Raw genomic sequence first — 23,839 nt, 5'->3', positions numbered from 1 at the left:
TGTATGGCACTTTTTAACAACTGATTGAGAGTAAATGATGCCAATCTCACCCTAACTTTACCCCTGACCTGGATGCTCACCGGCAGAGAGAGGAAAAAAGCAACTTGCTCATCAGTACTGAGAGGCCGGTATCGTCCTTTCTACCATGGCCGTCTAGTGGTTGCTGTGAGAGAGTGAAAGGGTGAGGGTTCAGAGGTGTATGGCTGAGGCTGCTTTAAGACAAGTGTCACCATTCATTGACAGATTTGAGAGATATCTACAAGCTAGGAAAATACTGTACTTATTCACATCGACAAAAGACAATGTATGTCCACAAATTCTATATCTTAATAACAAAAGGCGTGGGTATTTGGTGTTGTATCAATGCTTTTCTAACGTGTGTCCTATAATAATAATAATAAAAAAATAATATGCCATTTAGCAGACGCTTTTATCCAAAGCGACTTACAGTCGTGCGTGCATACTTTTTATTTTGTGTATGGGTGGTCCCGGGGATCGAACCCACTACCTTGGCGTTACAAGCGCCGTGCTCTACCAGCTGAGCTACAGAGGACCACGATATGTTATCATTTCCTGCTATGGTGTATGCATCTTCCAACTAGCATAGCCTACTTGTTTGAAATGTATGAATGAAATAAAAACATATGTTCTGTTGTCATTTTTTGTCTATCTTTCAACTATTCCTGGTACAATCTTGTCTCCCTTTCATCCTAAATATTGCCATAATGTAGCCTACATAAAGTCAGCATTCACACTTTGTGTGTATGTAATGTAATATGATCTTCATACAATAACACATCATATGAAATGATAACATATAATGTGTAACAAAACATACTACAGATGTAGGATCTTAATTTGATCACCCTGTTGCAAGATAACTTTTCCGGCGATGCAGGACATTTTTAACTTGTATTGTAAGTTTAAAAAGGCTTCTGAATTTCTACTTTGAAATTGCAGACTTGATTTTCCCTTATGAAAAATATATAAACCCCTTCAAAAAATGTCCATGAATTATAATCCACATAATTCACATTTCCTGTTGCTGCAGGATTATTTTCCTGCTGTAGCAAACTGGCTCAAAATTTAGATCCTACATCTATCTGTATGTGATGTATCTGCTATGGCAGCTAGTGGCTTGACTGAAAAAGTCCTCATTCAGAGGGAAGGGATATACAATATTTGTTGTTAAAACCATCATTTTGGACCACATTGAGTGATTGAAAGTGCAAGACATCCTAATTAGACAAATCTAGGAAATGGTTATTGTTGTGGGTAATTTGAGAGGACAGTTCCATTTACTCACTTTAAACAGCATTGTCTTGAAGTGCTGTCTCATGGGAAACCATGGGTTAAATAGAAGGGAGTTGAATGTAGCTTTGCCACCTATAGGTTTTGCATTTTACATTTTAAAAACGGTTAAAACATATACGAAAAAATATACAAAAAAAAACAATAGCCTGCTTATTCGATTCAAATGACTATCTATCACTTCACTATCTTATGAGGCCTAAGGTTTTTCTACAGGGTTTTAGTAGGCCTATACATACATACAACTTCTCAGCTTTCACTGTGTCTATTTGACTGTGGTGTGTACTATACATGTGTAATAGGACCATGTGACTCACTCCCCTTGCGACCTTGCAGCATTTTGACCATAATGCACCGTTTTTTTTTTACAAGTCTGGCATGGCAGGATGCAACAAATTATCAACTCTTGAGCTGTGAAATTCATCCTGTCAAGTTAATAAGCTTGTTATACGTCCATTATTAATTGTGGGGTGGTGGTTGCATTTAATAGCCATTTATGCTACATCTGCATAGTTATTTGTCATGTTTAGTAAAGTGTGAGTTAGTGCATGTTGGTAATGATATGTGTTTGAAATGTAGCCTAAACAACATCAGTAACAATGTTTTTATTTAGGCTATCAATTTCAGATGATCAGAACCAATAGGATCGCCGCAAATATTTGAATACTGAGTCTGTCAGACACGGGGATTGGCGAAAGAAATCACGTGCTCTGAAAACGATGTCATGGTTACTCTGAAAGACGCTTTGTAATCCCCAACAATGAATGGAGGCCTGTGGAGTTTGTCACCCGTGGCATATGGAATACCAGAATATGGGAGGGTAATTTTTGAAAACATAAATTATTATGTTACGGAAACTACGCACGTGTGGATTTGTAACTAGTTTGGACTGTTGGGCGTATGCAACCTTTAAACTGACTTCATGAAGCTTTGAAACGGTAATTTCAGCCTCAGCACTGGCAAGATTGTATCTAGACGTCGAGTGTGGAAGACTACTTTACATTTAAAATTAGGAAATATTTTAGAAAGGATATTTTTTGTTTTGTTGTATTTTTCTGGACAATGCCTAACAATTGTGCTGTTTTGTAAACATTTAACCAAGAGAGGTAAAGAAACGATGTCAAACGAAACCAAATCAAGGCGCTCGAGCATGTTTCATTAACAAACGTCTCGCTTGAAAGCTCGTGCATTGATTGAACGGTTCTTGAGAAGGGGGCCAGCTGGCGCTGTCTACTCTATGGCGAGTAGATGGTTAATTTGCACGCTCACTTGGGAAGAGGCTAAATGGTCTCTTCAGCCCACGCTTGTCTGGTTAAACTATAACAACCCATACATATATTTTCGTCCAAAAAATATGGACATTGTTATAGTGTGCAGCATTATTGTAGCAGAATTAAATCATGCAATCTTTTTAAAGTGAATGTTTCTAAAATAAAGGGGAAAGCATTTTAGGCTTTTTGTGCTCAACACATTGTATCACCATTACTATTTTGTTTATACATTGTGTAACAATATGTTGTTTAACATAATGTTATCACATGATAAGTGTTGCAGTTTGTTAAAATATTGTTACAGTAGGCCTATGCCTAATCATTATCTGTATCTCACTTTGCTTAAATCTCTCTCTCTTGTCTACTTTTAGTGTTTACACAGGATGACAACAACACTTCAGTGTTGGCACTAAAAAGATATCACTCCAGTGTGACATTCGGTTCCCACGCTCTGCATTTGAAAAAACGGCCACATTCAGGATGAGGATGCCGGGACAGGCCGAAGGGGCGCGGAGGCGTCTGGATCTGACCTCTCCTCATGAAGTCAGAGGAGTTGAGGTTGTTCGAGGACGTGTAGGATACGGGTTTACCTTATCGGGACAAGGCCCGTGCCTCTTGAGTGGTATATTGGAGGGGAGCCCTGCAGACCAGGTGGGACTGAAGCAGGGGGATCGTATAGTGAGCGTCAACGGAACTGACGTGGCAAAGGCATCCCATGAGGCCGTGGTGCAGTTGATTGGCACCTGTAAAGGCCCCTTACGGTTGGTGGTGCTTGTCGGGAGCGGGCCCTTGGTGGACCTATCCTCCAGTGACGAGGAGTTAAGCATTTCTAGAACAGAGGGAAAGGTGCTTTTTCAGAAGGGGGGTGTTTTTCGCACTGTTTCGGACCACTCTGGCAACTCGTCATCTAACTCCGTAAACGCCACCCCAGCTAAACCAAGGCCTGTGTCGGAACCTGACATGTCCCACTGGATCCAACCTTTGAACTACAAAACCCAGCCTGTCTTCCTGTCTGAGGAGGAAACCGCCAGAGTGGCAGACAGCGACTCTGTTTTCAACGACCAGGAGGATGATGTGAATCCAGACTGGAGTATTCTGAACACAGCCATGGTGGTGGGCTACCTGGGCTCCACTGAACTGATCTTGGCTTTGTCCAGACATGGCTCAGAGGACGACTGCCTACAGGTGATCCGCAGGTGTATCAGACTTATGGGCACAGAGCAGGAGACCCACACGCTGGTGATGATGAAGATCATGTTCGACTGCGTCCGCCTCTGTGATGACACAGGAGCCGTCCTTGCTGCCTTCCCTGCCGAGAACCTTGTCCTGGGCGTGGTGTGTTCCGAGGACAGGCGCTTTTTTTGTCTGGTCACCACTGCGCACATCTCTGGCGGCCACGTTGGCCAGAACGGTCCCCTGAGTACCTCCTGCCACGTCTTCTTCATCGACCCCGAGCTGTGTCACCACAGTGACCACCTGGGCATCACAGGGCGCTTCGGCTTCGACTGCACCCCTGACCCAGACACCCAGGGCTGCCTGGAGTTCCCCCTTACTCCCCCCTCCGTCCTCCAGTTTGTATCTGTCTTATACTGTGACATGGGGGAGGCAGTGGAGAGGCTTAGAACCAGGCTGGACAGAGACTCAGCCCACCACCTCCACACGCAACAGAATGGCAGCAGCACCGGTAAGAACGGCAGCGCCAGCAGCAACGGAGACAGCGGGATCGGAAATGCCTCCCCCCCTGAGGAGAGAGCGGACAGGGATTTCCCCATCGCCCACGGAAACGACCCTGGGGGCCATCTCCCCAGCTGTCCATGGGAGGATTACCCCCAGGCCGAAGGAGACCTCACCCAAATACTAGCTCATCAAAATGGCCGCCTAAACGTCCATCCTAATCCAGGCAGCACAAATTCCCTTTCCGAATCTCTACCGGGCCCAGCGTTGTTAACCGGCCCATCCGGTGGCCCTCCTCCCAGGCTGGAGTTTCAGTTCAAGCCCCCGCCACCACCGTACCCTCTGGCTAAGAACCAGAAACAGAACCTAACAGGAGGAGGCCCCTTCAGAAGCAGTCAGTGCTGGTTCTCTATGAGTGTCAAGCAGAGGTGGCCTAAGGGCCGAGGTGGAGAGCCCGAGTCCCAGGCAACACCGGCCACTAACAGCTGGTCAGGACCAGCCACGTTGGGTAGCACCAATGCTCTGCCACCCCCCATGAGCCAGATCCCACCAGACAGGTACCTGGCAGCGGAGGCCATGATGCTGCTGCCCCAGAGGGAGGAGTGGAGCAAACGACTCTGGAGAGTAGAATCTGGAGAGCTGCTGAATGGAAATCCCAGGAAAGATGCCAATACCAAGGTGAGATATTTTTTAAAACATTTTAGTCATTTAGCAGACGCTGTTATCCAGAGCGACTTACAGTTAGTGAGTGCATACATTTTTTTTTTTTCATACTGGCCCCCTGTGGAAATCGAACCCACAACCCTGGCGTTGCAAACGCCATGCTCTACCAACTGAGCTACACGGGACTAGAAGAGGGAATGCTGTTGTGTTGTTTATTGTGTGATGTGTCAATGTATGTGAGTGCTTGTATGTGTTTACTGAATGTATAGGCCAGAGTAAATCCAGGGTGTAACCCTAACCCAAAGTTAAGATAGGTCCTATCTTTACTTTGTGCAAAAGGAACACAAATACATTTGCATGCTCTCTTCTGTTTAGCATCTGGTTTTGTGTTTCTGTTTGCTTTATGTTCAACTATATTCCACAGGAAGTGATACATGGGTTGCAGGAGTTGAGTTGCCAGTTACTGAGAGGGTGGACAGCCCATTCACTCTCACACCTAATATAATACACCATTTCACTGCTCATTTGGCTGTGAATTGAGCTTGAAAAAGCCACCTGTTAGCTTATACCTCAATGATGTCATTTTCATAAATCCACCTCCGGAGTAAGTTCAGTTACAAACAGGCTTTTCTGTTCTTCTCCTCATCGTCCACAAGATGTCCCTGTTTCACTATTTAGCTGTGATGGGAGTGAGTTTCCCCATTGAAGAAGTACTTAAATGGCTACTTACAGGTAACTGCCAAAATAATGGAAACACTTGAGTAAATGAGGGATACAAAGTATATTGAAAGCAGGTGCTGCCACACAGGTGTGGTTCCTGTTAATTAAGAAATTAACATCCCATCATGCTTAGAGTCATGTATAAAGATGTTGGGCAGGCCATTATTTTGGCCATTATCAAATAAAATAAAATGTTATTCTTCACATTATTCGTAAACGACAGGTGTAGACTAACATTGAAATGCTTACTTGTGGGCCCTTTCCAACAATGCAGAGAGAAAGAAAATAGAGAAATAATAGAAAAGTAATAATAAATACACAATGAGTAACGATAACTTGACTACACAGGAGGTTGGTGGCACCTTAATTGGGGAGGACGGGCTCGTGGTGTTGGCTGGAGCGGAATTAGTGGAATGGTATCAAAAACATCAAACACAAGGTTTCCATGTTTAAAATGCCATTCCATGTGCTCCCTTCCAGCCATTATTATGAGCAGTCCTCCCCTCAGAAGCATCCACTGCTTGGCTATATAAATGGGGTACCAGTACCAAGTTGATGTGCAGGGGTATGAGGTAATTGAGGTATATACAGTGCCTTCATAAAGTATTCATACCCCTTGACTTATTTCACATTTAGTTGTGTTAAAGCCGGAATTCAAAATTGATTGAATAGATTTGTTTTTTCACCCATTTACACACAATACCCCAATACCCCAACAAGGCAGGTCCTACAGGCCCTAGTTTTGTCACACCTGGACTACTGTTCAGTCGTGTGGTCAGGTGCCACAAAAAAGGACTTAAGAAAATTGCAATTGGCTCAGAACAGGGCAGCATGGCTGGCCCTTGGATGTACACAGAGAGCTAATATTAATAATATGCATGTCGATCTCTCCTGGCTCAAAGTGGAGGAGAGATTGACTTCATCACTACTTGTGTTTATGAGAGGTGTTGACATGTTGGGTGCACCGAGCTGTCTGTTTGAGCTACTGGCGCACAGCTCTGTCACCCATGCATACCCCACAAGACATGCCACCAGAGGTCTCTTCACAGTCCCAAAGTCCAGAACAGACTATGGGAGGCACACAGTACTACATAGAGCAATGACTACATGGAACTCTATTCCACATCAGGTAACTGATGCAAGTAGTAAAGTTAGATTTAAAAAACAGATAAAAAACACCTTATGGAACAGCGGGGACTGTGAAGCAACACAAACATAGGCACAGACCCATGCATATACACACACGATAGCATACGCACTATACACACACGTACACATGGATTTTTGTACTGTAGATATGTGGTAGTGGTGCAGTAGGGGCCTGAGGGCACACAGTGTGTTGTGAAATCTGTGAATGTATTGTAATGTTTTTTAAATTGTATGAACTGCCTTAATTTTTCTGGACCCCAGGAAGAGTAGCTGCTGCCAAGGCAGCAGCTAATGGGAATCCATAATAGATACAAATACAAATGACAAAGTGAAAACATGTTTTTAGAATTTTTAGCAAATGTATTGAAAATGAAATACAGAAATATATTGTTTGCATAAGTATTCACACCCGAGTCAATACTTTGCAGAAGCACCATTGGCAGTGATTACAGCTGTGAGTCAAATATTTGCCCATTATTATTTTCAAAATTCTTCAAGCTCTGTCAAATTCTTCAAGCTCTGTCTATGGCAAGATCATTTTCAGGTCTTGCCATAGATTTTCAAGCAGATTTAAGTCAAAACTTTAACTCGGCCACTCAGGAACATTCACTGTCTTCTTGGTAAGCAAATCTAGTGTAGATTTGGCCTTGTGTTTTAGGTTATTGTCCTGCTTAAAGGTGAATTAATCTCCCAGTGTCTGGTGGAAAGCAGATTGATCCAGGTTTTCCTCTAGGATTTTGCCTGTGCTTAGCTGCATTCTGAACTTCCCAGTCCTTAACGATTGGCATACCCATAACATGATGCAGCCACCATTATGCTTGAAAATATGGGGAGAGTGGTACTCAGTAATGTGTTGTATTGTATTTGCCCCAAACATAACACTTTGTATTCAGGACAAAAAGTTACTTAATTGCTTTGCCACATTTTTTGCAGTATTACTTTAGTGCCTTGTTGCAAACAGGATGCATGTTTTGGAATATTTTTATTCTGTGCAGGCTTCCTTCTTTTCAGTCTGTCAATTAGGTTAGTATTGTGTAGTAACTACAATGTTGTTGATTCATCCATAGAAGAAAACTATCACAGCTATTAAACTCTAACTGTTTTAAAGTCACCATTGGCCTCATGGTGAAATCCCTGAGCGGTTTCCTTCCTCTCCGGCATCTAAGTTAGGAAGGATGCCCGTGCCTGGGTGTATTGATACACCATCCAAAGTGTCATTAATTCTTCACCATGCTCAAAGGGAGAATCAATGTCTGCTTTTTTTTTGTTCTTCCCCCATCTACCAATAGGTGCCCTTCTTTGCGAGGCATTGGAAAACCTCTCAGGTCTTTGTGGTTGAATCTGTGTTTGAAATTCACTGCTCGACTGATAATTGTATGTGTGGGGTACAGAGATGGGGTAGTCATTTAAAAATCATGTTAAACACTATTATTGCACAATTATTTACTCCTGAACTCATTTAGGCTTGCCATAACAAAGGGCTTGAATACTTATTGACTCAAGACATTTCAGCTTTTCGTTTTTAATTAATTGGTAAAACAAAATCGAAAAACATAATTACACTTTGACATTATAGGGTATTGTGTGTAGGCCAGTGACAAAAACTCTCAGTTTAATCCATTGTAAATTCAGGCTGTAACACAACAAAATGTGGAAAAAGTCAAGGGGTATGAATACTTTCGGAAGGCACTGTATGTACATACAGTATAACTAGGAATAAAGTGACTAGGCAACAGGATGGATAATAAACAGTAGCAGCAGCGTATGTGATGAGTCAAAAAAAGTTAGTACAAAAAGGGTCAATGCTGATAGTCCGGGTAGCTATTTGGCTAACTATTTAACTTACTATTTAGCAGTTTTATGGCTTGTGGGTAGAAGCTGTTCAATGTCCTGTTAGTTCCAGACTTGGTGCATCGTTACAGCTTGCCGTGTGGTAGCAGAGAGAACAGTCTATGACTTGGGTGGCTGGAGTCTTTGACAATTTTTAGGGCCTTCCTCTGATACCGGCTGGTATAGAGGTACTGGATGGCAGGGAGCTCGGCCCAAGTGATATACTGGCCCGTACGCACTACCCTCTGTAGCGCCTTGCGGTCGGATGCCAAGTAGTTTCCATACCAAGCGGTGATGCAGCCAGTCAAGATGCTCTCAATGGTGCAGCTGTAGAACCTTTTGAGGATCTGAGAGCCCATGCCAAATGTTTTCAAAGCCTCCTGAGGGGGGAAAGGCGTTGTCTTCACGACTGTGTTGGTATGTGTGGACCATGATAGATCCTTAGTGATGTGGACACAGAGCAACTTTGAAGTTCTCGACCCGCTCCTCTACAGCCCCGTCGATGTGAATGAGGGCGTTCGGCCCTCCGTTTCCTGTAGTCCACGATCAGCTCCTTTGTCTTGCTGATTTTTGGCTACCATGGCGATGCCCCCATAGGATGACAATGCCCCCATCCAAATGGCACGAGTGGTCACTGAATGGTTTGATGAGCATGAAAACGATGTAGACCATATACCATGGCCATCTTAGTCACCAGATCTCAACTCAATTGGACACTTATGGGAGATTCTGGGGCGGCGCTGGAGAGTGTTTTCCACCACCATCAACAAAACACCAAAAGTATGGAATTTCTTGTCGAAGCAACTAGTAATGCGCGGGGTTGACTCATAACCCGCAGTCCCGCGGTTATATCTGCGGGGCGGGCAGGTTTAGGGTCATGGAATATTGTGAATAAAGAGATGCATTAAAATCCATAAATGGGTAGAATAAAGAGAAAACAATGTATTAAAAATGCATAAATTCTTGTGCAATTCATATCTATAGGCTACATTGAGGTTATTCTTTCATTATTTTTATCTGACGTTAGCTTTAGGGCATAACTGTAGCACGCCAAATACACACCATTTGCCAAATGATTTTAGGAACTTGTTAATGTCGATCCACTGAGACAAAAAGGACAATGTCTGTGTTTAATTCAATAAGAGAAAAGCTTTGAAATAGAGAGAAGGGAAGGCCAGAACAGTAGTGTAATGTTTGGGAAAGATTTGGCAAAAGAGGATGATAGCAGTGCCGGCTATATTATGTATGATGATTGTGAGGTGCTATAGAAATTCTAAAGTAAAAACACAGGGGAAAATGTCATATCAAGGGAACTGGACGGTTCAGATGGGTTAAATGGAATAGTAGCCTAACTAAAATCTGGACACTGACTGTAGGTCCATAACCTCTCACATAGCTTAATATAGTATTAACCCCTGCAGAATTAAGCATTTCTTGCAGTAAAATTATAGGCTACACCAAATGTAAATTTTGACTCTGGAACAGGAGTGGAGAAATATTATTTATTTATTTTAGCATCATGACAGAATTACAGACGGTCCCTAACCGCGCATTCAAAGTGCTATCTTTATCAGCATCATAAAAGCTGATAGTATATGCATAAAATATGCATCCAAGCCGAACTGCATCCAAAAACATGTTGGGTCGTTTTAACAGCTTCTAATGACCTTAAAACCGGTCAAACTGATGTCATTTGGAAATGTTGCACTGATGACCAAGAGTTTACTTAGTCTTCTAGGGCAACAAGTATTGACAGAAGAGAAGCTGCATGTATCTAATTACTAACAAACAGCCTGCCAAAATGTTGGAAATTATAAGCAGAAACATTGGCCTATCCAAAAAGGCCTGTCAAAAATGTTGTATTTGCGCGCTAAGGTCGGGTGCGAGCCTCAAAGTTTCACTTTATCATATACTGTGTAGTGGGGCGGTTGCGGATGGGTTTTCTGTAGCTCAGCTGGTAGAGCACGGCGCTTGTAACGCCAGGGTAGTGGGATCGATCCCCGGGACCACCCATACACAAAAAAAAATTATGCACGCATGACTGTAAGTCGCTTTGGATAAAAGCGTCTGCTAAATGCCATATTATTATTATATTATTATTATTAGCAGTTGCGGGCGGGTGAACAAACAGCTGACCCCCGCATGACTAGGCCCAACGCCCTATTAAGACACTTTATGTTGGTGTTTCCTTTGCTTTGGCAGTTACCTGTATACTGTATACTCAATATGTTTCCTGTTGACACAGAAGTAAAGGTGCATTCTAAACTTTGGGAAAAATCCTCAAAACATATTAAAGTACTTTGAAAAGCCAATACAGAAAGTTAACCTGTTATAATATGTTTCTCCTGTGACTACACTATTGCATGCATGGCAAAACAGAATCTTTGCTTTGGCAGAGGCACATTTGAGCAGAATCTAGTAACAAATTGAGAGAATCCTCCTCTACCATCTGATGCGTTTTTATTTCCACTTTTCTTCTTTCCGGTACAGAGAGCAGATTACCCGAGTCAGATGATAGGGGAAAATATGTGCGCTGTTTATCATTGTGTTTGTCTCTCGCTGTTTATCCAAGAGAAAGTTATTATCCTGTGTGCATATGCCTTGATGAATAATGTGTCTGTCTGAAATGTCCTCTGTTCTGAAAAGAAGACAATTTTGCACAGGAAGCTAAGGCAAATTACAGGGTAGAGCCCATGTGATACCAAGGTAATTACCGGCAATTCTTTATTCCAGCTCAGACATTAGGCTGGGCTTTCACCCATTATTACAATAGCGGGGCTGCTGGTAAAATGTGTTTCTCATGCTCCTTTTGTGTAGCAGTGAAACGGTGAGATTAAGGTGCAGGTGAAAGGGGAGGAGTTTAGTTTGATGGAGGCTTTTGAGGTAAAGTAGGTAAAGGTACATTTCTTCACTACCTCAGCCCAACTGGTGTCTGTGAAATCGTCAACATTGTGCAGAACTGAGACTAATGGGTTGACCATGTTTCACATGGGGCTCACTGTCGTGTGTGTGTGGCCAATCCGTTATTTTTGTACAATCTGTGGGCCAATCACAGTTATGTTGTCGGGCAGGAAGGGAGTTGCATGTCAGGACCCCTGTTTATTTAAGGACACGCCACATGGCCTGAAGGTCAAGGCAGGAAGAACATCTGTCATCATCTTGGTTGGTTTACATCATCTTGGTTTAATTGCCCAGTGAGATAGTTCCTTATCACTCCACACAAATCTCTCCAAAACTGCAAGCTTGTACAGTGTATAAGGATATGCCTATTTTGTATGGAAGTGTATTCCAGACAAAGGGATGGTCGCCATTGACAAGTTTACAGTACTGATCCCTAATGCTTACATCATGTCAAAGGTGTTATGTCATGTTTATGATGGTGTTATGTAGGCTCATGACCCATAGCTAAGTATGACAAGAACCATGATAGGATCAGTGGTGCATGTAGTAGTGTGATGTTTGGGCAGACAGTCAGTAGCCCTTTCCTGCAGTCAAATAACCTAGTGGCCTCATGGGTGGAATGTTATTCATATATTTCATAATTTCGTAATTAATAAAATTAAAATTAAAAACACCGGAAATGCAGTGTTTCTATGTCAAATAGTTTTGTTATATTTCAGTCTTACGTGATATATATAAAGTATAATATTGGGAAACTCTAAATTGAATACATTTCAACTCTATATCTGATATGGTACTCTTCTTTTTAAGCCCATAACCATGTGTGTGAGGTGTATACCTTTGTTTCAAAGTAGATTTGTTTAAGACTATCAAGAAATACTCTGTGTGACCCTGATTTAGCCCACTGCAGTAAAAGGTTAATGTTCTCTCTTCTCCCCATGACAGGGCTCCAAGTTCTGGGGCATTGGTGCCGGCCGCTCCTCTGGCCGTCGCTCCTTTGGACACTCCAAGAGGCTCAGCCTGGCACGTTCACTGGACGACCTGGAGGTAGGCCCCATGTCCAGTACAGTCTTTACTCGGGTTGCCCGGTATTAACCCATTTGTGTTTCTGTAATTGGAGTTCTTTGAATTAGAGTAAAATATCTGTTGTTCAATCAACTTAATTCAATACAACTCTTTTCTGACTTATCGTAACAAAGCCTTTCTATTATAGCATTGTAAAATGGCCCTGTAGCACTGTGTACCCATCTTTTATGGGAACTGCATTTTTAAAGCATGCCGCTCGCTTATATGCGGAGGAGTTGGTCAGCTTGACTAATTTGGACATTCAGCCCAACCTCCCTCCCCACTTCTGCTCCAGTTTCATCTCTTTTTTAACCTTTCATTTCCATTTGCCTTGAACTCTCATATTTGGTGCCACACTTGCGGCGAGGGTGGCTCACAAAGGGGTTTTTGTGTGGGCCAGAGGCATGGGCCCTGTTGGTGTGGCCTTGCTAACGAGCAGTGCTACTGAATGACGTGCCCACATTTCTCCCCTATTAGCATTGCTCAGGGATTCTACAGCCCCCTGCTTTCTCTTTCACACACACACACACACACACACACACACACACACACACACACACACACTGCACACACACATGCGCTGTCACTCACCCCCACACTAAACAGTAGTGTCATAAACTTGAGGCATCTGGTTCTCTGTTTAAGTTCTATAGGGTTTTCAACAAGTCTCTCTGGAACATAAACCTGTACAGAACAGCTTCACACAATGTAAAACACATTTCTTATGTCTGACCTAATTGGTTTTGACATTTTGTTTTGCTCTCTTTTGTGTTTGTCATCGAAGGAGTGGGCGGACGACTCAACTTCAAAGCCTTCTGTCTGAATCACTTTTACCTCAACATGGCTGTTCATTCCTACCACACAGCAATAGGATGTTATGACTTAACGGTTTCTGCTCATTCTGTCTGAGGGATTTTTGAGTCACTGGCACTGCAGAGGAGTGAAGAGAAGATAATGGTATTGTCAGTCAGTGTGTGAACCCTGAACCAGGAACTCTATATATAGATTTACTCCACTACACCATTTTCTTATGCTCCAGCGATGTCATTGGTTTAGGCCATCTCAACAAGAGTCAAGTACAACAGCTACTGTGACGGCTATGGAGAGAGATGGGGTGTTTGACGTGTTGCAAGTGTCCATGAGGTCAATAAAACGAGCTCCAGCTTTCATACTGTACGTTAGCATTAGCTATGATCTCTGTCTACAGAGCCTGCTGACTGTACATGCTGGATGTAAACAACTGAATTATACACCTATAATAGGAACAAAACAAAAAAGGTCTGCTATAGGCCTACACAAAGAAAAGCCTGCTACCTAATAATGAACTATTTATAGCTCCAATACAATAAATTGAACACAAAATGTTATTGTCCACACGACGAGGAAATTTACCCCGGGCTTCACATAAATTACATTTATAGATATAAAACATTGCAATACCAGGAATATTTTGTCATCAAGAGCATTTCACTTGACATGTAGGACTATTATAGAGAGAAATTAACATTGGGCTTTCTAAGGTCAGCTTATATTGAATTAAATAATAACTAGGCCTAGCTCATTTTGATGTCTCTTTTATAATTGGGCTTTCAGGGTAGTAGCTCATCCTACTGTTTGATCCTCTCTATGACGCAAACTGTAATTCTCTCAGAAATAGTTTTGGCTTAGCAAAACAAAAGGCTATATTTGGGTGGCCAAAACAGACTGAATGGGAATCCCCAGTTCAAATTGGGAACAGCAAGTAAGTAAGAGTAGTAGGATTCCCTCAAGTGTTTCCTGGAACACTAAGGCTTGGGTGTATTCCACCAGCCAAATTGTATTTTGGTCAACAGATGGCTGGTGGAGTTCATTGGTGGAGTTCATAATTAAAGGCCCAGTGAAGTCAGAAACATGATTTTCCTTTGTTTTATATATTTTGCCATACTATGAGGTTGGAATAATACTGTGAAATTGCGAAAAGTATGATCATGCCCTTTTAGTGTAAGAGCTGTTTGAAAAGAATGGCTGAAATTTTTGCCTGTTTTGGTGGGATGGAGTTTTGGCAAAATTAGTTAGACCAAAAAGCAACAGTTCCAAACCTCTTTGCTAGTTTTCAGTTTTCCCTTCCCCACTCAGACCACTCCCAGACAGTCCTAGCAAAATTCTTGTTTGAGAAATTGCTCTTTGCTAAGAAGCTATTTTTGTTTATTTTTGACCATTTAAATGTAAAATAATCACAGTAAGGTACTAATTGTTTCTCTGAAATGATTTGATATTGAGATAAAAAGAGCTGCATTGGACCTTTTAAGGGTTTCTTAGGAATTGCTGGTCCTCTGGGAGTTTTTTGTTGCTACAAAACAGTTGTTGTGTAAGCACGTCTGTGGTCTGATAAGAACTTAAAAGTGGCGTAGTTGCACATTTTTCATTGTGCAGTCACCATTTCAGCCACCCTGAAACCATGACGAAATGAGTGCAATTTACCCATGCTGCTTTAAGTCATGGTATACATTTCAGGTAATTACTATGTTTGAGGTTTTCTTCTAATGGCGGCCAAAGGCAATTAGAACCTCACCTATGGCTATCGCCCACCCCTGGTTTCCACTTCAAGGGCTCATCACCCCAAGGGCTCAGCGTCACCAGCCTGACTAAACCAGACACCATTGTTTCACCGGAGAACGGCATTCAGTCTAGTTTAACTATGCTAAAGCAGCTTCACATGATCATCAGTCAAAGATCAATGAGCCACTCCTCAAGGCTGTGTGCTGGCAGATTTAACATAGTGGCACAGTGGTCTAAGGCACTGCATCGCAGTGCTAGCTGTGCCACTAGAGTTGTGGGTTCGATTCCCACGGGGGGCTGGTATGAAAAATTTAAAATAATGTATCCACTCACAAACTGTAAGTTGCTCTGGATAAGAGCGTCTGCTAAATGACTAAAAATGTAAATAAGGAATATGATTATAAACCATGATAATAAGTCCTCTAAATGCAGAGGTTCGGCTGGTAATTTTCTTCGGATTCCGTGTACCGTTGATTCAGTGTCATAAGCCCCCTAATATCACACCCTCTAATGGAACCTCTACATCTATTATCCTACCTGGTAACATGATCAGCTACTGTAGTATCTAGAGAAGATGAAACATTACAGCAACAGGGTCCCAGGTGGCTCAGTTGGTAGAGCATGGCGCTTGCAACGCCAGGGTTGTGGGTTTGATTCCCACATGGGACCAGTACGGGAATAAAGTATGAAAATGTATGCACTCACTACTGTAAGTCGCTGTGGATAAGAGCATCTGCTAAATTACTAAAATGTAGAGCCGTTTGGCAGACATACTGTTAAGATATGGAATGACAAACTGGTGCATGTTGTGCAAGCTACATCAAAGGGGTTTTATGCCCAACACGAAAGATTCCCTATGTTGTTCCTCACCATATAAATAGCAAGTGTCATTGTATCTCAGAAGCAAAGGTGAATACACATGTTTGTTTACTAAGGTGCATCAAATTGGAATATCCCAATATACAGGGATTGGAAGGTGTTTTTGTTTTGAGAGCTTTTCCTACGCACCTGACTCCTCAGACCTGTCCTCGACTCCTTAGGATGTTATTGAGCCCATTTCTCACGCTGTGTGAATCCAAAATGTGATAAGCCGCCACCAGTCACTGCCCACATCTGGACATGAGCGGACACCATGGGCCCCTGGGAGACCCTTCCAGCGGCGTTGTGGCGAGACCCCTGCTTGTAGATAACCTCTCACCGTTTGATGCTACGGAAGCTGAGAGGGATACGCACATGCGGCGGCCCTGTTGCCTTTTCCGTGGTTAGTCATGTGCGTCAGAGCTGCGGCAACGGGTCAGGAATCAGTAAACACTGTTATATTTTACCTCACAGAGCCTCTGACATGTAGCTACCCCAGTCTGTCCTGTCGGCTAGCCTAATCTGCTGTTTTCTGTCTGTTTCGATCGTCCTGGTTGCCGTTTGGTCTCAGCAGAGGAGCTTTGATGATCAGTGATTGATGTATTTTGTGTGTGTGTGGAGATTGTGCGATAGGAGCGTTTCGCTGCACGCTGGGGCTTTGTTGTTTGGGGATGTTGAAGCCACTTTGTATCTCTTCTATTCATTTTTCAGCACACTTGTCAAAGCCCAGCCGCCCCTCCCCCCTCGCACGCCAATTCCTTCCTCATCTCAGGCTTTAATTTCCGACTCAAATCAGACGCTTTGCACACTGAATGATAAGTATGTGTGTGTTTGGAGTCTCTGTGAGTTTCTGTGGTCTATGTGTACGAATGCATTACAAATGGTGTGAAGGAATGCTTGTGAGTGTATGCAATTTTGTTAGTTATGACATTGACACGAGTTTAAGGCGTGAGTCTAAGGTTTTGCGTTCCGTCACATATCATAGGCTGGATAACACAGCTCTGTTTGCCTACCTGAGGCTAAGAGATCCACTCTGTGGGCATAGCAGGAACTGTGAGGAGGAATGAAGACAGAGGGAGAGAAAAAGAGATGGAGAGGGAGGGAAAGAGAGGGAGGGAGGGAAAGCGAGGAAGGGAGAGAGAGAGGGAAAGAGAGGGAGGGAGAGGGCGGGAGGGAGGGAGAGAGGTAGGTAGGGAGTGAGAGAGGGAGGGAGGGAAAGAGAGAGAGGGAGGGAAAGAGAGAGAGGGAGGGAGAGAGGGAAAGAGAGGGAGGGAGAGATGAAGAGAGGGAGGGAGAGAGGTAAGTAGGGAGTGAGAGAGGGAGGGAAGAGAGGTAGGTAGGGAGTGAGAGAGGGAGGGAGGGAAAGAGAGGTAGGTAGGGCGTGAGAGAGGGAGGGAGGGGAAGAGAGGGAGAGAGAGGTAGGTAGGGCGTGAGAGAGGGAGGGAGGGGAAGAGAGGGAGAGAGAGGTAGGTAGTGAGTGAGAGAGGGAGGGAAGGAAAGAGAGGGAGTGAGAGAGGTAGGTAGGGAGTGAGAGAGGGAGGGAAAGAGAGGGAGGGAGAGAGGTAGGTAGGGAGTGAGAGAGGGAGGGTGGGAGGGAAAGAGGGAGGGAGGGAGGGAGGGAAAGAGAGGGAGGGAGGGAGAGAGGTAGGTAGGTAGGGATTGAGAGAGGGAGGGAGGGAAAGAGAGGTAGGTAGGGAGTGAGAGAGAGGGAGGGAGGGAAAGAGAGGTAGGTAGGGAGTGAGAGAGGGAGGGAGGGAAAGAGAGGGAGGGAGGGAGAGAGGTAGGTAGGGAGTGAGAGAGAGAGGGAGGGAGGGAAAGGGAGGGAGGGAGGGAGAGAGGTAGGTAGGGAGTGAGAGAGGGAGGGAGGGAAAGAGAGGGAGGGAGGGAGAGAGGTAGGTAGGGAGTGAGAGAGAGAGGGAGGGAGGGAAAGGGAGGGAGGGAGAGAGGTAGGTAGGGAGTGAGAGAGAGAGGGAGGGAGGGAAAGAGTGGGAGGGAGAGAGGTAGGTAGGGAGTGAGAGAGAGAGGGAGGGAGGGAAAGAGTGGGAGGGAGAGAGGTAGGTAGGGAGTGAGAGAGAGAGGGAGGGAGGGAAAGAGTGGGAGGGAGAGAGGTAGGTAGGGAGTGAGAGAGAGAGGGAGGGAGGGAAAGAGTGGGAGGGAGAGAGGTAGGTAGGGAGTGAGAGAGAGAGGGAGGGAGGGAAAGGGAGGGAGGGAGAGAGGTAGGTAGGGAGTGAGAGAGAGAGGGAGGGAGGGAAAGAGTGGGAGGGAGAGAGGTAGGTAGGGAGTGAGAGAGAGAGGGAGGGAGGGAAAGAGGGGAGGGAGAGAGGTAGGTAGGGAGTGCGAGAGAGAGGGAGGGAGGGAAAGAGGGAGGGAGAGAGGTAGGTAGGGAGTGAGAGAGAGAGGGAGGAGGGAAAGGGAGGGCGAGAGGTAGGTAGGGAGTGAGAGAGAGGAGGGAGGGAGGGAAAGGGAGGGCGAGAGGTAGGTAGGGAGTGAGAGAGAGAGGGAGGGAGGGAGAGGGAGGGAGGGAGAGAGGTAGGTAGGGAGTGAGAGAGAGAGGGAGGGAGGGAGAGAGGTAGGTAGGGAGTGAGAGAGAGAGGGAGGGAGGGAGAGAGGTAGGTAGGGAGTGAGAGAGAGAGGGAGGGAGGGAGAGAGGTAGGTAGGGAGTGAGAGAGAGAGGGAGGGAGGGAGAGAGGTAGGTAGGGAGTGAGAGAGAGAGGGAGGGAGGGAGAGAGGTAGGTAGGGAGTGAGAGAGAGAGGGAGGGAGGGAGGAGGTAGGTAGGGAGTGAGAGAGAGAGGGAGGGAGGGAGAGAGGTAGGTAGGGAGTGAGAGAGAGAGGGAGGGAGGGAGGGAGGGAGGTAGGTAGGGAGTGAGAGAGAGAGGGAGGGAGGGAGGGAGGTAGGTAGGGAGTGAGAGAGAGAGGGAGGGAGGGAGGGAGGGAGGGAGGTAGGTAGGGAGTGAGAGAGAGAGGGAGAGAGGGAGGGAGGTAGGTAGGGAGTGAGAGAGAGAGGGAGGGAGGGAGGGAGGTAGGTAGGGAGTGAGAGAGAGAGGGAGGGAGGGAGGGAGGTAGGTAGGGAGTGAGAGAGAGAGGGAGGGAGGGAGGGAGGTAGGTAGGGAGTGAGAGAGAGAGGGAGGGAGGGAGGGCGAGAGAAAGCAAGGCGCAGTAGCAGCAGGGAGAGGGAGTGTTTGAACTCTCAGTAGCTGTCAGGATCTTGGACTGCCGTTCTCCGCCTGAGCTGAGCTCTCCCTGGCTGCAAACACACACACAACACACACGCGGAGCGCGCTGACGAATGGACTTGTTTCCACACACTGGGCGTGTGGAGCTGCAGCAGCACTGAAGACAAACCAAACACAAGCTGCACACAGCGCCATACATGGAGCAAACTTTAACTCTCAACTCTGTAAGTCTTCTCATCAAACTCATCCAGCGTCTCTCGCTCTCGCTCTCTCTCTCTCTCTCTCTCGCTCTCTCTCTTTTTGCTTTCATAGTGCTTATTGAACAGGAATGCTGCCATCTCTGTGCTGTGGTGTCTTCCTGCATCTCCCTGACAGTTTTCGTGCCTTCTTTGGGCTCTTTGTTGCTCATATTTGAGTGTTTAAGTGCCTCACAGTGGTTAGCTTGTGTGCTCCTTCAGAGGAATGTTTTGGTCAGCTCCAGCCTCTAACAGAGCTTGCATGTGTATGGCTATGTGACACACTGTGCAGTTCTATACAGAGATACTGTCCCGCTTCCTGAATACTGAGACCGGGGACACAAATTGAATTTAAATCAGGCATCATACTAAAAGGGTTTTGTGAAGTGATGAGCGGTCTTTCTCATCGTCGACTCTCATCAAGCGTTCATTATGAACTGTTGACTGAGCGGTGCTGTGTTTGGTGTCCCTTGGCTAGTGACACATTTCAAATTAATTAGTGTCGTTTGGAGGAGTGCAGCAGAGTTTTGGTGTAAAGGACCCAAACGACATGGAGAAAATTTTTATTTTTAGGGTTGCCCATAGCAGCTTGAGTTGAGGTTGAACTTGTGGTTGCGTGTGGTTTTGCTCTGCCCCGCTCCGTTTACTGTGCACTGATTCACCCCCTGCTGTTAGACAGTCAGTTATGTTTTTGTCTTAAAGGAACCTTTGTTACCATTACTATGGGCAGTGGTGGCACATCTGTTTTTGGTATATGTTCTCTCTGGTCTATTTTTGATTTAAAGCAACCTGTAGAAACATGTAGCCTAGGCTTGGTCTAGAAGTTTTATTCTAATCTAAATGTATGGGATCAGCCAGAGTCATATATAAAGAAATACACCGTATGTATACATCTGGATTATGCTTGGCACATTATGATGCTGATGCTGTGACTTGAAAGGCTGTGCAGAAATGGTGTGTTCTTGGGGGAAGATCACGACACGCTTTTATCTCGCAGACGTCACAGGGCACGAGCGTCGGCGTGTGGGTGGACAGTTGCTCTCACGAAATGTGTCCTCAGGCACAGCATTATGGGATGTGAAGAGCAAGTGGCCTGATATTTCCTAAATGCCTCTCCACAGTGGTGCGCTTTTTTCTCCTTCTGCAGAGGTTTCATTGCATTAAATAAGCTGCCTCTCTGCCCACGGACTGGAAAAATGGCTCGCTGCATTGGACTCCAGATTAAGTTAGCTGCAGAACTCAGAGGATGGAAACTCTGTGACCAAACAGCCAGATGCGACAGCGGTTGCTGACTTGGATTTTCGACCGCCTCGTGACCACAGAAGGAAAGCGGTGTCTGACCAACCCAGGTCAGAATACAGTATAGTGTACTCGCACACTGAGCATGTGATTGGTTGGTTATTGTACATCCAGCTCAAAACTTAATGATGTCATCACAGTGACACCAAAATCATGACATCATTCTGTCAACATTTAGCTAACTGCCCGGTGGGAAAGAAGATGTATCGAATTAGTTGGCAACAGTCAGCGCTGTGTTGTCCCATCTATCTGGTTGTGTTGAATAGCCTCCTCCTATCTGGGATATAGGCAGGCTCTGGGAATAAAGCAGGATGATTCACCTCCAAGGCGATCTACACACCCACGCTATTTTCCTTCCTTCCTTCCTTCCTTCCTTCCTTCCTTCCTTCCTTCCTTCCTTCCTTCCTTCCTTCGTTTCTTTCTTTCTACTTTTAATCCATTCCTTCATACTGCTTCGTTTGCGATACATCTCCTGCCAAGGGTGTGGAAGTTACTCAGTGAAGGAAAACCATGGAACTAGGACACCGTTTATCATGAAAGGAAACGGTTTGAACATGTCGGAGAGAGAATCTAGTACACGCTTTAAAACTATATATATTTTAGTCTTTAACCTCACGCCTGTGTCTGTATCGTGCGGCGTGAGTAAGAGGCGGTGTCATGTTAGAACTAGCGTGCTTAGAGAATGCGGTTCTTCAATAGGGAATTCTTCAGCAGGGAATGAATGCGTTTGTTGGTATCTTTGGCCTTGTGTTGGCAGAGAACGTTGAGAAACGATGCCAAGGTCCTGTCTCCTTAGCACCATGGATAGAATAAACACAGATCGTTGTGAGACAAGTTCCTCTCTGACGCTATTGTGAGAGCTTTGCTAGCTAGGGCTTTGCTTTGGCAAACCAAACACGAACTTTTCTCCCTCGTGAGATATTTCAATAACTTATCGACACATATCAATGGATTGAAATCTAGGACGTAGGTTTATACAGTGAGGGAAAAAGTATTTGATCCCCTGCTGATTTTGTATGTTTGCCCACTGACAAAGAAATTATCAGTCTATAATTTTAATGGTAGGTTTATTTGAACAGTGAGAGACAGAATAACAACAAAAAAATCCAGAAAAATGCATGTCAAAAATGTTATACATTGATTTGCATTTTAATGAGGGAAATAAGTATTTGACCCCTCTGCAAAACAGAGGTGGCAAAACCCTTGTTGGCAATCACAGAGGTCAGACGTTTCTTGTAGTTGGCCACCAGGTTTGCACACATCTCAGGAGGGATTTTGTCCCACTCCTCTTTGCAGATCTTCTCCAAGTCATTAAGGTTTCGAGGCTGACGTTTGGCAACTCGAACCTTCAGCTCCCTCCACAGATTTTCTATGGGATTAAGGTCTGGAGACTGGCTAGGCCACTCCAGGACCTTAATGTGCTTCTTCTTGAGCCACTCCTTTGTTGCCTTGGCCGTGTGTTTTGTGTCATTGTCATGCTGGAATACCCATCCACGACCCATTTTCAATGCCCTGGCTGAGGGAAGGAGGTTCTCACCCAAGATTTGACGGTACATGGCCCCGTCCATCGTCCCTTTGATGCAGTGAAGTTGTCCTGCCCCCAAAGCATAATGTTTCCACCTCCATGTTTGACGGTGTGGATGGTGTTCTTGGGGTCATAGGCAGCATTCCTCCTCCTCCAAACACGGCGAGTTGAGTTGATGCCAAAGAGCTCCATTTTGGTCTCATCTGACCACAACACCCAGTTCTCCTCTGAATCATTCAGATGTTCATTGGCAAACTTCAGACGGGCATGTATATGTGCTTTCTTGAGCAGGGGGACCTTGTGGGCGCTGCAGGATTTCAGTCCTTCACGGCGTAGTGTGTTACCAATTGTTTTCTTGGTGACTATGGTCCCAGCTGCCTTGAGATCATTGACAAGATCCTCCCGTGTAGTTCTGGGCTGATTCCTCACCGTTCTCATGATCATTGCAACTCCACGAGGTGAGATCTTGCATGGAGCCCCAGGCCGAGGGAGATTGACAGTTCATTTATGTTTCTTCCATTTGCGAATAATCGCACCAACTGTTGTCACCTTCTCACCAAGCTGCTTGGCGATGGTCTTTTAGCCCATTCCAGCCTTGTGTAGGTCTACAATCTTGTCCCTGACATCCTTGGAGAGCTCTTTGGTCTTGGCCATGGTGGCGAGTTTGGAATCTGATTGATTGATTGCTTCTGTGGACAGGTGTCTTTTATACAGGTAACAAGCTGAGATTAGGAGCACTCCCTTTAAGTGTGTGCTCCTAATCTCAGCTCGTTACCTGTATATAAGACACCTGGGAGCCAGAAATCTTTCTGATTGAGAGGGGGTGAAATACTTATACACCTCATTAAAATGCAAATCAATTTATAACATTTTTGACATGCGTTTTTCTGGATTTTTTTGTTGTTATTCTGTCTCTCACTGTTCAAATAAACCTACCATTAAAATTATAGACTGATAATTTCTTTGTCAGTGGGCGAACGTACAAAATCAGCAGGGGTCAAATACTTTTTTCCCTCACTGTATAATGTTTGCCTTTTAGCAGATTATTTTATCCAAAGCGACTTACACTACTGCATACATACTTTTTCATATCTTGCCCCAGTGGGAATCAAATTTACAACCCTGCTGTTGCAAGCACCATGCTCTACCAACTGAGCCACACAGGACTAATGTAGTATTCTATTGTGTGACCTAGTTGCTTTCTGTTGAGTAAAGCAGCAAGTCCTGTGGTGTGTGCTATAAAGTACAGCACATGGTATGTGGTCATGGTATTTCCAGAGGCGCTTGAGGTGGATGTTGCCCCTAAAATGAAAGATCTAGGATCAGTTTACCCTCCCCATTCCCTATAGGAGGCTATTAAAGGAAAACTGACCTGAGAACTGCATCTAACATTCTAATCCCCCCAAAGGCACAGCACACATGGGTGGGTGGATAAAAGATGCATATAGATATAAATGCTAGGATTACTTAGCATCAGTATTTTAGATTTATTTCATTGCATTTTTATACAGCGGGCCACAACTCTCTCTAGTAGGAAGATGTGGGTGGTTCAAAGGATGGATAGATCGGCCTATGGAAGCTAAATTGGATTAGATGACACCAATGTGTTATAATATTTCTGTTTA

The 23,839-nt window shown here is 44.7% G+C and overlaps 1 protein-coding gene across 1 annotated transcript in view; it reads left to right on the top strand.

The window, feature by feature from the left end:
• Window positions 1-2,060: 2,060 nt before the first annotated feature.
• LOC121571149 (regulator of G-protein signaling 12) overlaps window positions 2,061-23,839 on the top strand; it is a 69,394-nt gene continuing 47,615 nt past the window's right edge. Inside the window, exons 1-3 of the mRNA XM_045222213.1 lie at window positions 2,061-2,249; window positions 2,954-4,934; window positions 12,465-12,566. Of these exons, the coding sequence (XP_045078148.1) occupies window positions 3,063-4,934; window positions 12,465-12,566 (1,974 nt within the window). The 5' untranslated portion in view covers window positions 2,061-2,249; window positions 2,954-3,062. The remainder of the gene's footprint in view (window positions 2,250-2,953; window positions 4,935-12,464; window positions 12,567-23,839) is intronic.

The sequence above is a fragment of the Coregonus clupeaformis genome, chromosome 8, assembly GCF_020615455.1.
Source record: "Coregonus clupeaformis isolate EN_2021a chromosome 8, ASM2061545v1, whole genome shotgun sequence".
Classification (NCBI taxonomy): Eukaryota; Metazoa; Chordata; class Actinopteri; order Salmoniformes; family Salmonidae; genus Coregonus; species Coregonus clupeaformis.
The sequence above is the reverse complement of the archived record's forward strand: the minus strand, read 5'-3'. Positions and strand labels throughout refer to the sequence as shown.